Below are 12,857 nucleotides of genomic sequence, written 5' to 3'. Positions count from 1 at the left end.
TTAGCCATCTCCCCCCCTTTTTCAGGTCCAGAATCTCTGTCCCTTTTCTCCAGCCAACCCCCCCCCCCCCTTTTAAGGTCCAGAACCTCTCTCCCATCCCTTTCCTATGGCCTCAAGCCCCCCCCCACCCAGGTGAAGCCACTGTCTCCCAGCCTGTCCCTCTCCCATCCTGCAGGTACAGCCACTCACTCCGTTTTCCTCCCTGAGCTCCCTCACTATCGCTTCGCTGCTTCTAGCTTAAATTAAGGGTACCGGCTGACAGTGATTCACAGATGAAGACCTGCTCCAGAGCCTTCCCTCCGTCACAATCCGCTCTCTTCAGCGCAACTTCCTGTTTCTGAGAGGGCAGATCGTGGCAGAGGGAAGGCTCCAGAGTGCTCAGCGAATCACTGCTGGCCGCGCCCTTAATTTAAACTAGATGCTTTACGGCAGGGGTGAGGGATGGAGGGGAAAGAAGATTCATCTCAGCGGCTCCGGAGTTCTTTGAAACGCGCGCCCTTAATGCTTTGCGGTGGGGGGTGAGGGAAGGAAAAGAAGACTCACCCGAAGTTGCGATTGCGATCGCAATCCACTATTTTTGGGTGGGCCTTGGGTGGAAATAGGAGGGCCTGGGCCCACCCGTGGCTACGCCCCTGCTGTATATAATATATAAACCGCTTTGATTGTAATCACAGAGGCAATATATCAAGTCCCATTCCCTTTCTCTAGAAAGTAAACACCCAGTTATAATCTGTGGCTTCAAGACTCTACTGAGATACTCTGAACCAGAGATTCGCCACCCAGGCATCAGCGGACGTACATCCAGTTAGGTTTTCAGGATATCCACAGCGACTATGCATGAGATATATTTGCATACAAATTTCATATATGCTCATGGTGGGTATCCTGAAAACCTGACTGGCTAGGTGTGTCCCAAGGGCTGGGTTGAGAACTATTGCTCAGGACCTACTAGCAAAGAATGAAAGAGCAAACAAATCTTAAAATAAATTCGTTGTTGGATAGGCAACTGATGTAATCTTGCCAGCAGAGGGGCGACATAATCCTTCAGGGCACCCCCTATTACAAGCCTAGTAGCAGAATTCAAAACTAACTGAAGAGCTTTTTAAGAGTAATGAAGGCTTCACAACAAAGCATTGCAATATTCAAATTTACATAAGATCAAAAACTAACGTTGCTTGTCTCTTACTAATTTCACTTTCATGTACAGAAGACCCATATCCTTGGTACCTTAAAGGTCAGGATGATAATTTTAAAAAGAAAAATTTTGGCTTCTATTGGTAACCAATGCAGGTCTATATTTAATCTTGTGGTCAATTTTCTTTCCAGTAATACTAGTCTTTTTGTCACAGTGCTGCACATTGACTGGTTGGAGTCTTAAGTTTGAATCTCCTCTCCATTGGAGCTGGCAGGGCTTGAGCATGTCCTAGAAGTATTGTGCTGAGGCTCCAGGTTAACGGGGAAAGCAGTAGCTGATATTGGGACCAATCCCAGTGGCATCAAGAATTTCATTCTTGGTGGACACTTCTTCAGTGGTCCTCAGCCAGCTGTGGAACCTGCTGGGGTCAGTCATCTGTGACAAGGGATATAATGTGAAAGTAGAAATGCTGGAAACTCAGTATTGAACTTTATACCCTATTATATGCTACTGCTAAGTAATACATTTCTCATGCAAATTAAAAATGTATACAGTTTAATATGCAGTTTTCTGGCTTAGTTTTAAACTGGGGCAGGAAAATATTTAAATGCTGTGATTGGAAGATTGAGGGATAGATACCTATCTGCAGTAAAACTTGCAATGTTTACCATAGCCAAATTTATTATGAATCCACTAATCTGCAGTACCTCAGTACTGCAGCTTTGTGATACGCAGTGCTGTTGTCTGGAACATCATGCATACCTACTGCTGGAGCAAAAAGATAAAGGGCCCTTAGTCAGGCCAGCTATCTTTTAAAGAGGCTGAGGATGGACGAAAAAACCCCCACTCCTTTCCAGCACACACCAGGGGTCTCCGTGGTAGCTAGTGGGGCAGGGGAGAATAGGAGTGATCACCAGTTGCCATGTCTGTGTTAAAATCTCCTTAGTGTTAGTCCTGTGTTAGTGTTAAGCATCAAGTTGCCAAATAAGGAGATTGACCCCTAGGAAAGGTACCATGAAACTACTGCTTGGTTGTTACTTTGAACCTGGATGCTGACAGGGCAGGAGCTTCTCCCCCCTACTAGTCACTGGAGACCGTGGTAGATGCCTGGTGGGGGGTAACTCTGGCCCCTTTAAGAGTGTCTCCTGGAGTATCAGGCCCAGTGTTCCCAGGGAAGAAAAATATTGCCAGCACAAAGCCGTTTGCAAGGTTGAATGCCAGCTGTATTTTTTATAATGAGCTTTTCCATGCTTTGCATCTGATTACTTATCATGTGTTGTACTGAAAGAAATACATTAAATGGAAAAATCATACATTTGCATTTAAAAGGCATTATTTGGCAAAAAAAGTGTTTTATTCCCTTAATGCTTATTAGTAACTACTCCTCAGTCTTTTGTTTTTAATTACATGAATGTAACCAACTTGTGTGTGGCATGACTTTCAGGATGCAAGTGATGAAGACAGTGCCTTGGTGATTCCTACTTCAGATCCAGCAGCAAATCTCCAGCCAACTAAACCAAAAGATTTTACAGCCTTTGTGAATCTAGTAGAGTTTTGCAGGTATTGAGTTTTTCCTACCATTTGTGAAACATTAAAACAGCAATAATGAGATCTGCAGATCACAGCTGTGACTTAAATGTCCAGTGGCAAAAATTCAGATGGTGGGTTTGTAGAACTTTAGAGAAAATGTGCTTTCTGGAAAGGTCATGTAAATCTATATGCAGATTTTTTAGGATGTACATAAGTATTGCCATACTGGGAAAGACCAAAGGTCCATTAAGCGCAGCATCTTGTTTCCAACAGTGGCCAATCCAGGTCACAAATACCTGGCAAGATCCCAAAAAAGTACAAAACATTTTATACTGCTTATCCCAGAAATAGTGGATTTTCCCCAAGTCCATTTAATAACGGTCTATGAACTTTTCCTTTAGGAAGCCGTCTAAACCTTTTTTAAACTCTGCTAAGCTAACCGCCTTTACTACATTCTCTGGCAACGAAATCCAGAGTTTAATTATTCGTTGAGTGAAGAAAAATTTTCTCCGATTTCGTTTTAAATTTACTACATTGTAGCTTCATCACATGCCCCCTAGTCCTAGTATTTTTGGAAAGCGTAAACAGACGTTTCACATCCACCCATTCAACTCCACTCATTATTTTATAGACCTGTATCATATCTCCCCTCAGCCGCCTTTTCTCCAAGCTGAAGAGCCCTAGCTGCTTTAGCCTTTCCTCATAGGGAAGTCGTCCCATCCAATTTATCATTTTCGTCACCCTTCTCTGCACCTTTTCTAATTCCACTATATTTTTTTTGAGATGCAGCGACCAGAATTGAACACAATATTCGAGGTGCGGTCGCATCATGGAGCGATACAAAAGCATTTTAACATCCTCATTTTTGTTTTCCATTCCTTTCCTAATAATACTTAACATTCTATTTGCTTTCTTAGCCACAGCAGCACACTGAGCAGAAGGTTTCAACGTATCATCAACGATGACACCTTGATCCCTTTCTTGGTCTGTGACTCCTAACGTGGAACCTTGCATGACGTAGCTATAATTCGGGTTCCTCTTTCCCACATGCACCACTTTGCACTTGCTCACATTAAGCGTCATCTGCCATTTAGACACCCAGTCTCATAAGGTCGTCTTGTAATTTTTCACAATCTTCCCGTGATTTAACGACTTTGAATAACTTTGTGTCATCAGCAAATTTAATTACCTCACTAGTTACTCCCATCTCTAGGTCATTTATAAATATGTTAAAAAGCAGCGGTCCCAGCACAGACCCCTGGGAAACCCCACTAACTACCCTTCTACATTGAGAATACTGACCATTTAACCCTACTCTCTGTTTTCTATCTTTTAACCAGTTTTTAATCCACAATTGAACACTACCTCCTATCCCATAACTCTCCAATTTCCTCTGGAGTCTTTCATGAGGTACTTTGTCAAACGCTTTTTGAAAATCCAGGTACATATTATCAACCGGCTCATCTATATCCACATGTTTGTTCACCCCTTCAAAGAAATGTAGTAGATTGGGTGAGGCAAGATTTCCCTTCACTAAATCCATGTTGACTTTGTCTCATTAATCCATGCTTTTGAATGTGATCTGTAATTTTGTTCTTAATAATAGTATCTACCATTTTGCCCGGCACCGACATCAGACTCACCGGTCTATAATTTCCCAGATCTCCTCTGGAACCTTTTTAAAAAATCGGCGTTACATTGGCCACCGTCCAATCTTCCAGTACCACGCTCAATTTTAAGGATAAATTACATATTACTAACAATAGCTCTGCAAGCTCATTTTTCAGTTCTATCAGTACTCTGGGATGAATACCATCTTGTCCAGGAGATTAGCTACTCTTCAGTTTGTAGAACTGCCCCATTACATCCTCCGGGTTTACAGAGAATTTGTTAAGTTTCTCCGACTCGTCCTTTCCTGAATGGTGCAATACATTGTGTCATTGCTCTTTGCATGTGCCTTATCTGCTGACAATAGCCCTGCTCCCATTGCACAAATAAATCGTCATGTAGAAGTCTCATTATAACCTCTCTTTCTGTCCTGCTTGGTGCAATAGTTGTTTCTTGAATATTTTACTGTGTTTATTTTAGAAAATCTTGGAAGATTAATGTAGAGGATGTATTCATGTAGGAATACTTCTTTGATAAGTAAGCAAGATAGCAAGCATAATGAGAAATAATTCCATTTAATGTGGATTACTTATTTATTTGCTGCATTTGTATCCCACATTTTCCCACCTTTTTGCAGGCTCAATGTGGCTTACAATGTTTTTTCATGGCATTTGCCATTACAGAGTGAACAAGGTACAATAGATTACATAGAGAGCACGGGTGAATAATAGATATGTGGATAACATAGTGGATCGTCTTACAGAGTAAAAGAAGCAATTGGTGCTATCTAAGAACATTGATGACCTGGTAAATTAAGGAGATAGAAATAATAGAACGTTGTTTCATAGTAAGATGCACTTGGTATAGTACATGTAGTATAGATGAACTAGAAGAACTACACAGTAAGCATAGGGAAAAAAACATTCTGGATTTTACGTAATTGGTGATGAATTACAATTCCTATTTTGGGTCATTGTGGTATGCCTTGTTGAAGAGATAAGTCTTCAGTGATTTATGAAAGTTGTTTAGATTGTAAATTTTTTCTGGTCCCTTGACAGTGCATTCCACAGTTGCGTACTCATGTAGGAAAAGCTAGATGTATGTGTTAGTTTGTATTTTAGTCCTTTACAACTGGGGAAGTGAAGATTTAGGAATGTACGTGCTGATCTTTTAGCATTTCTGGGTGGCAAGTCAATAAGGTCCATCATGTCAGCCGGAGCATCCCCGTGAATGATTTTGTGAACCAGTGTACAGACCTTAAACGTGATACATTCTTTAAGTGGAAGCCAGTGTAACTTCTCTCTTAGGGGTTTGGCACTTTTGTATTTTGTTTTGCCAAATATGAGTCTGGCAGCTGTGTTTTGGGCTGTTTGAAGTTTCTTGATGAGTTGCTCTTTGCAGCCAACATATAGTGCATTACAGTAGTCTAGATGACTTAGCACCATTGACTGTACCAGGTTCCGAAAAATGCTTCTTAGGAAGAGAGGTTTTACTCTTTTTAGTTTCCACATGGAGTGGAACATCGTCTTTGTTGTATTTTTCACATAATTTTCAAGTGTGAGATTTCGATCGAAGGTAACTCCAAGAATTTTCAGGATGTCTGTCACGGGGAGGGAGAAGTTTGGTGTGGTTAGGGTGGTGAATTTATTTGTATTATATTGAGATGTGAGTATGAGACATTGCGTTTTTTCTGCGTTAAGTTTTAATTGAAATGCATCTGCCCAAGAGTGCATGATTTGGAAGCTATGGTTGATGACATCAGTGATTTCATTTAAGTCGTGTTTGAATGGGATGTAGATCATGACGTCATCTGTGTATATGTAGGGGTTGAGGCCTTGATTGGATAACGATTTAGCCAGGGTTGTTGTCATTAGGTTAAAGATGGTCGGCGAGAGTGGGGATCCTTGGGGCACACCACATTCAGGTGTCCATGAAGCTGATGTTTTCGAATTGGATGTCACCTGGTATGCTCTTGTGGTTAGGAATCCTCTGAACCAGTTAAGCACGTTCCCACCAACTCCGAAGTATTCTAGGATGTTTAGTAATATTTTATGGCCAACCAGGTCGAATGCACTGGACATGTCGAATTGTAATAGAAGTATGTTGTTTCCTGTTGCAATTGTTTGTTTAAATTTAGTTAGAAGAGCAGTAAGAACTGTTTCAGTGCTGTGATTAGACTGAAATCCTGATTGAGATTCATGAAGAACTGAGAATTTGTTTAAGTAATTGGTGAGTTGCTTGGTCACCATGCTTTCCATTAATTTGGTTACCAGAGGGATAGATGCTACTGGGCGATAGTTGGTTAAGTCACTTGTATTTTTCTTTGGGTCCTTAGGTGTAGGGGTGAGTAGAATGTTTCCTTTGTCTTTTGGGAAAAGTCCATTTTGTAGCATATAGTTCAAATGCATCGTGAGGTCTTGTGTAAATTGTTGAGGTGCGAGGTTTATAAGGTTGTTAGGGCATATGTCTAGTTTGCATTGAGATTTGACGAATCTTTTGATCGATTGAGAAATGGTATCATCCAGGAGTATGTCGAAATTAGTCCAGGTTCGTTCAGCTGGATGTTCACCGGGTGTTGGGTCTAGACAGTCGAGGAATTTTACGTAGTCATTGGTAGTGGCTGGTAGCGTGAGTCGTAATTTCATATTTTTCTCTTTGAAGTATTTCGTAAGATTGTCTGCTGATGGGATGTTTATGCTGTTTGAGGAAAACGGAGCGGTGTCTAATAATTTACTCACAAGTTGGAAAAGTGTATGTGTGTCCTTGTAGTCTGGTCCAATATTAGCTTTGTAATATGATCTTTTGGTTTGTCTGTTGGTTTTTTGTATTTTCTTTGTAGTTGTTTCCAAGCATTGAGAGTAGAATCGTCTTTTTTTTTTTTTTTTTGTTCCATGTTCGTTCTAGCTTTCTAACTTGTGTTTTTAGTTTCTTCAGTTCTTCATTAAACCAAGGTATTGAGTTCTTCCTGCGTGAGGTTCTGGATTGCAAAGGTGCTATGTTGTCTAGTATGCTTAAGCATCTATTGTCCCATTCTTGAAGAAATTGGTTTGAGTCTGTGCTGTCCATTCATTGTTATAGAAGTGTTGCCAGAATATGGACGGGTCAGTTTGGCTTCTCGTGGTATAGGTTATGCGTTCTTGCTTATGGTGTAGGTCTTTTTTCCGCCATTCAGGGGCGTAGCTACGGGTGGGCCCAGCCCAGGCCCGCCCAGCGCCAGCGCCAGCTCCCATTGCCGGCCACTGCTGCTTTTCCTGATGAGCAGCAGGGCCAGCGCCCAGCGCTACAAAAAGAAGAAGCGCTCAGCTGACTGAGCTGAGCGCCAACGCGTCGCTAAGGACAAGAAAAAATGTTTTTAAAAAATGCGGCACCGCAGGCAGCCTCGAAGCATTGGCTGCTGACTCTGTGCAGGCTCCTCCCGTCTCTTACATCACTGCCCCTGTAGCGAAGCAGGGGCAGTGACGTAAGAGACGGAAGGAGCCTGCAGAGCCAGCAGCCAATGCTTCGAGGCTGCCTGCAGTGCCGCGTTTTTTTTAAAAACATTTTTTCTCGTCGGGTTAGCGACGCGTTGGCGCTCAGCTCAGTCAGCTGAGCGCTTCTTCTTTTTGTAGCGCCGGCCCTGCTGCTCATCAGGAAAAGCAGCAGTGGCCGGCAATGGGAGCTGGGGCTGGTGGGTTTGAATGGGAGAGGGAAAATGGATGGCAGGATGGGGAGAAAGAGGGAAAATGGAAGGATGGGGAGAGAAAGAGGGAAAACAAATGGGAGGATGGCAGAGAAAGAGGGAAAATGGAAGGATGGGGAGAGAAAGAGGGAAAACAGATGGATGGCAGAGAGAGAGGGAAAACGGAGGATGGGGAGAGAAAGAGGGAAAACAGATGGGAGCATGTTAGAGAAAGAGGGGAGATGGATGAAAGGATGCAGAGAAAAAGGGGAGAGTGGAAGGATGTGGAGAGAGAAGGGACACTGAACAGAAAAGGGTAGAGAGATAGACACTGGTTAAGGGAGAGAGACATTAGATGGAAGGATCAGGAGAGAGGGTAGTTGGGTGGAAGAATGGGGAGAGAAAGAGGGAAGACGCTGGATGGAAGGTTAGGGAGAAAGAGGTGACACTGGATGGAAGGATGCAGAAAGAAAGAGGGGAGACTATTGGAAGGATGGGGAGAGAGAGGGGAGACACTGGAAGGATGGGGAGAGAAATAGGAGAGCTGCTGCATGGAAAGGGGGAGTAGTGAAAGATTGGAGAATAAGAGGAAGGGGCATGGGGAGAACAAGGGTGAGAAAAAGATGAAAAGCCATAAGTAGATGAAGGAAATTAAAGAATGGATAGTAAGAATGAATTAAATCTGGACACAGAGAGAGGCAGAAAAATATTGAAGAAAGCAAAGAAAAAGGAGAGAAAAATGACAAATGGCCAGGAAACCCTGGCAGAAGAAGCGAAAACGAAGGAAAGCAGAATCTAGAGACTGGGAGCAACACAATGAGAAAAAGTAAATGGCCATACAACAAAGGTAAAGAAAATAATTTTATTTTTAATTTAGGATAAAGTAATATGGTGGTAATAAAGTTTCAGAGACCAATACATCCTTCCTTAGGTCAGGAGAGGATACCGTAACAGCATTATACTGACCTGAGGCAGGAGGTTTTGGCCTCTGAAAGCTCATTGAAAAGGGTGTTAAGGCTATTAAATAAATTGTCTGAAATCTGATGCACTGAAAAGCAGCACTTTACCCTGTGTGACAAATGCATCTGAGTGTGACTACATTTTGCTGGGGGGGGGGGGGGGAGAGAAAATTTTGTGCCCACCCACTTTGGGTTCAGGCCCACCCAAAATTGGCAGTCTGGCTACGCCACTGCCGCCATTGTAGGGAAAAATTTAATTTGAAATGGTCAGACCATGGTGTAGCTGTCCATTTTGTAAGTATTGATCAAAGGTTTAGATCTGGGGAGAATTTGTATATGATGATGTCTAATGTGTGTCCTTTGATATGGGTTGGTTGTGGATTTGGCCATTGGAGATCCCATAGTTGGAAGAAATCCTTGCACTCATTCACGTTAGTATCTTCAAGGTGGAGATTGATATCCCCTATTATAATAAGGTTGGAGTTAGAAACACATGTGTTCGATATGAAGTCCATAAAGTGTGTTTGGCATTCGTGCCAGTTGCCTGGTGGTCTGTAAAATAGGATTAAGTTGAGGTGGTCAGTTAGGTTTAGATGGTTGATTTTAATTGAGGCAATTTCAAGTTGGGGAAGTATGGATTCAGCCTTAGTTGTAACAATGAACTGGGACTTATGAATAATAGCTATGCCTCCTCCTTTTATTCCATGTCTTGTCCAGTGGGTAATTTTATATCCTGGGGGGCATAGATCTAAGATTATAGGGTCTTTAAAAGTATGAAACCAGGTTTCACTCACGAATAAAAGATTAAGTTTGTCTGTTGTGATCCAGTCTGTTATGGTTGATGTTTTGTTGACTACCGATCTGGCATTTATGTATCCCATTTGCATTGACTGGTAGGGTTCATTTAGGGTCGAGGATGTGTTAATTTTTATAAGTTGTCTATTCTCTTTGATTCTGGGTTTGTTGTTTCCTTTCTTTCTGTTATGTTGGTTGTGACCATGTGTTTTAGGTTTTTCTTTTGATTGGTTGTTATCCTTATGGGGGGGGGGGTAGTGTGATTAGGTGGTCTGCAGGGTATATGTAGTGTGGGTGTGTTGTCCGTGAGAGGGGTGGTCAATGCATCAGTGTTAAAATTGTGGCTCCAGTACATTGTGATAAATATAGGACATGCCTCAACAGGACCTAGCCACCAGGATGGATTCAGTGTTGGACTCTCCTTCTGTGGTGGCATGCATTTGATTTTTTTTTCATGCTTGACAAGTGGGCTTTTTGCTTTTCAAAACTAGTGTTTATAACATTTGCTATTTGGAAAGATTCATTCCTGTCCAGGATCGCATTAAACCAACTTTAAAGGCTCTACGTCGACTTCCTATGAGTTTGAGCATTCAAAAAATGTTTGGGTGTGTCAAAAACAAATTACCCCTCCCTGGGCACAGAGAAGGTGCTTGCTCAATTTTATTTTTTTAGGAGGAGGGTTGGGGGCTTAAGGCTCACTGGCACCCACATACTTGGTTCCTATGATTTGGAGTACAATTGAAAACCTTATCGCTTGGTGCTTTTTTTTTTTGGGGGGGGGGGGGGGGGTGGCTAGGTTCTCTTTATGCCCAGGAGTGGCTATTTCCTTATGTAGCCTTTCAAGTTCCAAATGTCTACTTGTTGGAATTACTCTGTCAATGAGGTGTATATAATTTGATCTAGAAACTAAACTTTTTCATGTTCAGTTTCACATTTTGAATGTCATGCTCATGGTAGTTAACTCATAGACTAATAATTCAGTATTCCTTAGTGCCATGGAACTCCGGGTTCTTTGAGCTAGTACACAGGAAATGAAATGTAATTTTTTTCTCTAAATTCTGTAATGTAACATGAGGTTAATGTTCAATGATATTGTTTTATGCTTTTATGTTTGTTGATTGGGTGGATTACATTTATTTAGCGGGTGTTGAACCTGCTTGAATTATGAGATTTTAATACTTGGAATGGACCACTTTTATGTTTGGCTGTGGGGTTTAATTTTTTGGATTGTACATTGCTATATATGCCTTAAATACCCTTGCATTATGGATGTTCTATATCTTATCATATTCTGATTGTGTTTCTTACGTTCCTCCTTTCAAATACAATCTGACGAAGTAAGAATTTTTTAAAAATAAAGTGAATTATGTCACAGTTGCATAGTGGCCAAAATATTGTGAGTGATTTGAGGGTTGTATACAATAATAAATTTTAGAGGCAATTCTGTAATATTTGCCAAAAATGAGGTCGCTAATTCTATAACTGGAATTACAAGGTTAATTTGCCATTATAGAATACTAGCTAGCATAGCTCTTCATTTAAACATGTTAACCTCAGGGGTGGCCACTTATGCCATATCTATGGCTGGTGCCTAAATGCACCAGTGTTCTGTAAGGGTCACATGCAATTACCTAGCGTATGCCCTAGCGTGTATCTGCATGGGGGTGTGAACATGGGAGGAGCATGGAACAAATGCTAACTGCTCCCAGTAATCTAAAATTGCAGTTAAAGGGTTCTGTACTGGCTCGGATTTAGTAATTGTATAGTTAAGTTCATTTTAAGATTCTTGCATAAATTGAAGGGGGAATGTGTTTTCATTTCACTCAATTTTGAGATTAGCTTTATTGTTGTGACCAAGGCATTAAGACTTCTGGGGTGTGTTTTAGATGAGATTGTTTCTCATTTTAATAAATAGTTGTTTTCATTTAAGTGTACTTTATAAGAGCCTTCATTTTTTTGGTATTGTGCCAATATATTGAACATGTTAGTTTCACTATTAGTAGAATATACTTAAAACACTGTAAAATCAGCTACTTTGGACTTATTAATCTTACATAAACTCATAAGTTGAAATAAATGAGTTGCATGAAGTGTTGTAGTTGCTTGTCTGTTTCAGGAGAAATAATTTTAAATTTGTCTTGAAGCCTAAAATAATAAAAGCATTAGACGTTATAGTAATGAATCTTTAGGCTAAAATTAAGTTGCATCCTATCCAAACTTTAAAAACTCTCTGTGATGTATTTATACGGACAGTAAAACCAGGGCTGGTGCAATGCCTTATGGAGGACTACTACTACTACTACTACTACTATTTAGCATTTCTATAGCGCTACAAGGCATACGCAGACTAGGGTTTGATTTCCTTGGTATTGGGTATTCTGATCTCGAGACCAGTCAGGGCTTGGGTTGCTGGAAAAGCAGCATTCACAGCCCTCAAGGAGGAGGAGGGAGTACCGGCCATTGTACAGTGGCACATGAGAGTAGCCATACTGGGTCAGTGGTCCGTCTAGCCCAGTATCCTGTTTCCAACAGTGGCCAAGCCAAGTCACAAGTGCCTGGCAGAAACCCAAATCGTGGCAACATTTCATGTTACAAATCTCAGAGCAAGCAGTTGCTTCCCCATGTCTGTCTGGTGATTCTTAGTTGACTGGTTTAGGACTCATGATTGCAGAATTTTGTAAGGATCACTGCTGCATTGTTCCTGGCCGAGAGCTGTTGCATGGACTCGGAGGAGTTTGTAGGAAATATAAAATAGAAGGAAAGATGTTCAGATTGTTGAGAACAAAAGGGTCTTGGTGCTGCATCTTGGCTCGGGTTCTAATTGAGCTGGGAACTCAAAGGAGCAGGCGAAACTGATGGCAGGTTCTCTTCCTTCCTTTAAAATAAACAGTAAAACTTTATAATAAAGTGATTGAAGTCTATCAATATTAAGGAAAATTCTTTTGTACTTACAGAGAAATTCTTCCAGAGAAACACATTGAATTCTTTGAAATCTGGGTATATACATTTGGTTATGAACTTATTTTACAGTCAACACGGTTGCCTCTTATCAGTGGATTTTATAAATTGCTTTCAGTTGCAATGAAGAATGCCAAGAGAACAAAATATTTTGAGGTAAGAACACTTGTTTTGTTGCATGTTAGAAATTTTTATATATTCACACAAGTAAAAT

At 41.1% G+C, this 12,857-nt stretch overlaps 1 protein-coding gene across 1 annotated transcript in view; it reads left to right on the top strand.

The window, feature by feature from the left end:
- The window catches only part of PRKDC (protein kinase, DNA-activated, catalytic subunit), a 490,177-nt gene that overhangs the window by 80,709 nt on the left and 396,611 nt on the right, over nt 1–12,857 (top strand). Inside the window, exons 17-18 of the mRNA XM_030214157.1 lie at nt 2,580–2,695; nt 12,640–12,799. Coding sequence (XP_030070017.1) covers nt 2,580–2,695; nt 12,640–12,799 — 276 coding nt within the window. The remainder of the gene's footprint in view (nt 1–2,579; nt 2,696–12,639; nt 12,800–12,857) is intronic.

The sequence above is a fragment of the Microcaecilia unicolor genome, chromosome 1, assembly GCF_901765095.1.
Source record: "Microcaecilia unicolor chromosome 1, aMicUni1.1, whole genome shotgun sequence".
NCBI lineage: Eukaryota > Metazoa > Chordata > Amphibia > Gymnophiona > Siphonopidae > Microcaecilia > Microcaecilia unicolor.
Note: the sequence above shows the minus strand (reverse complement) of the source record. Positions and strands in the feature narration are given on the sequence as shown.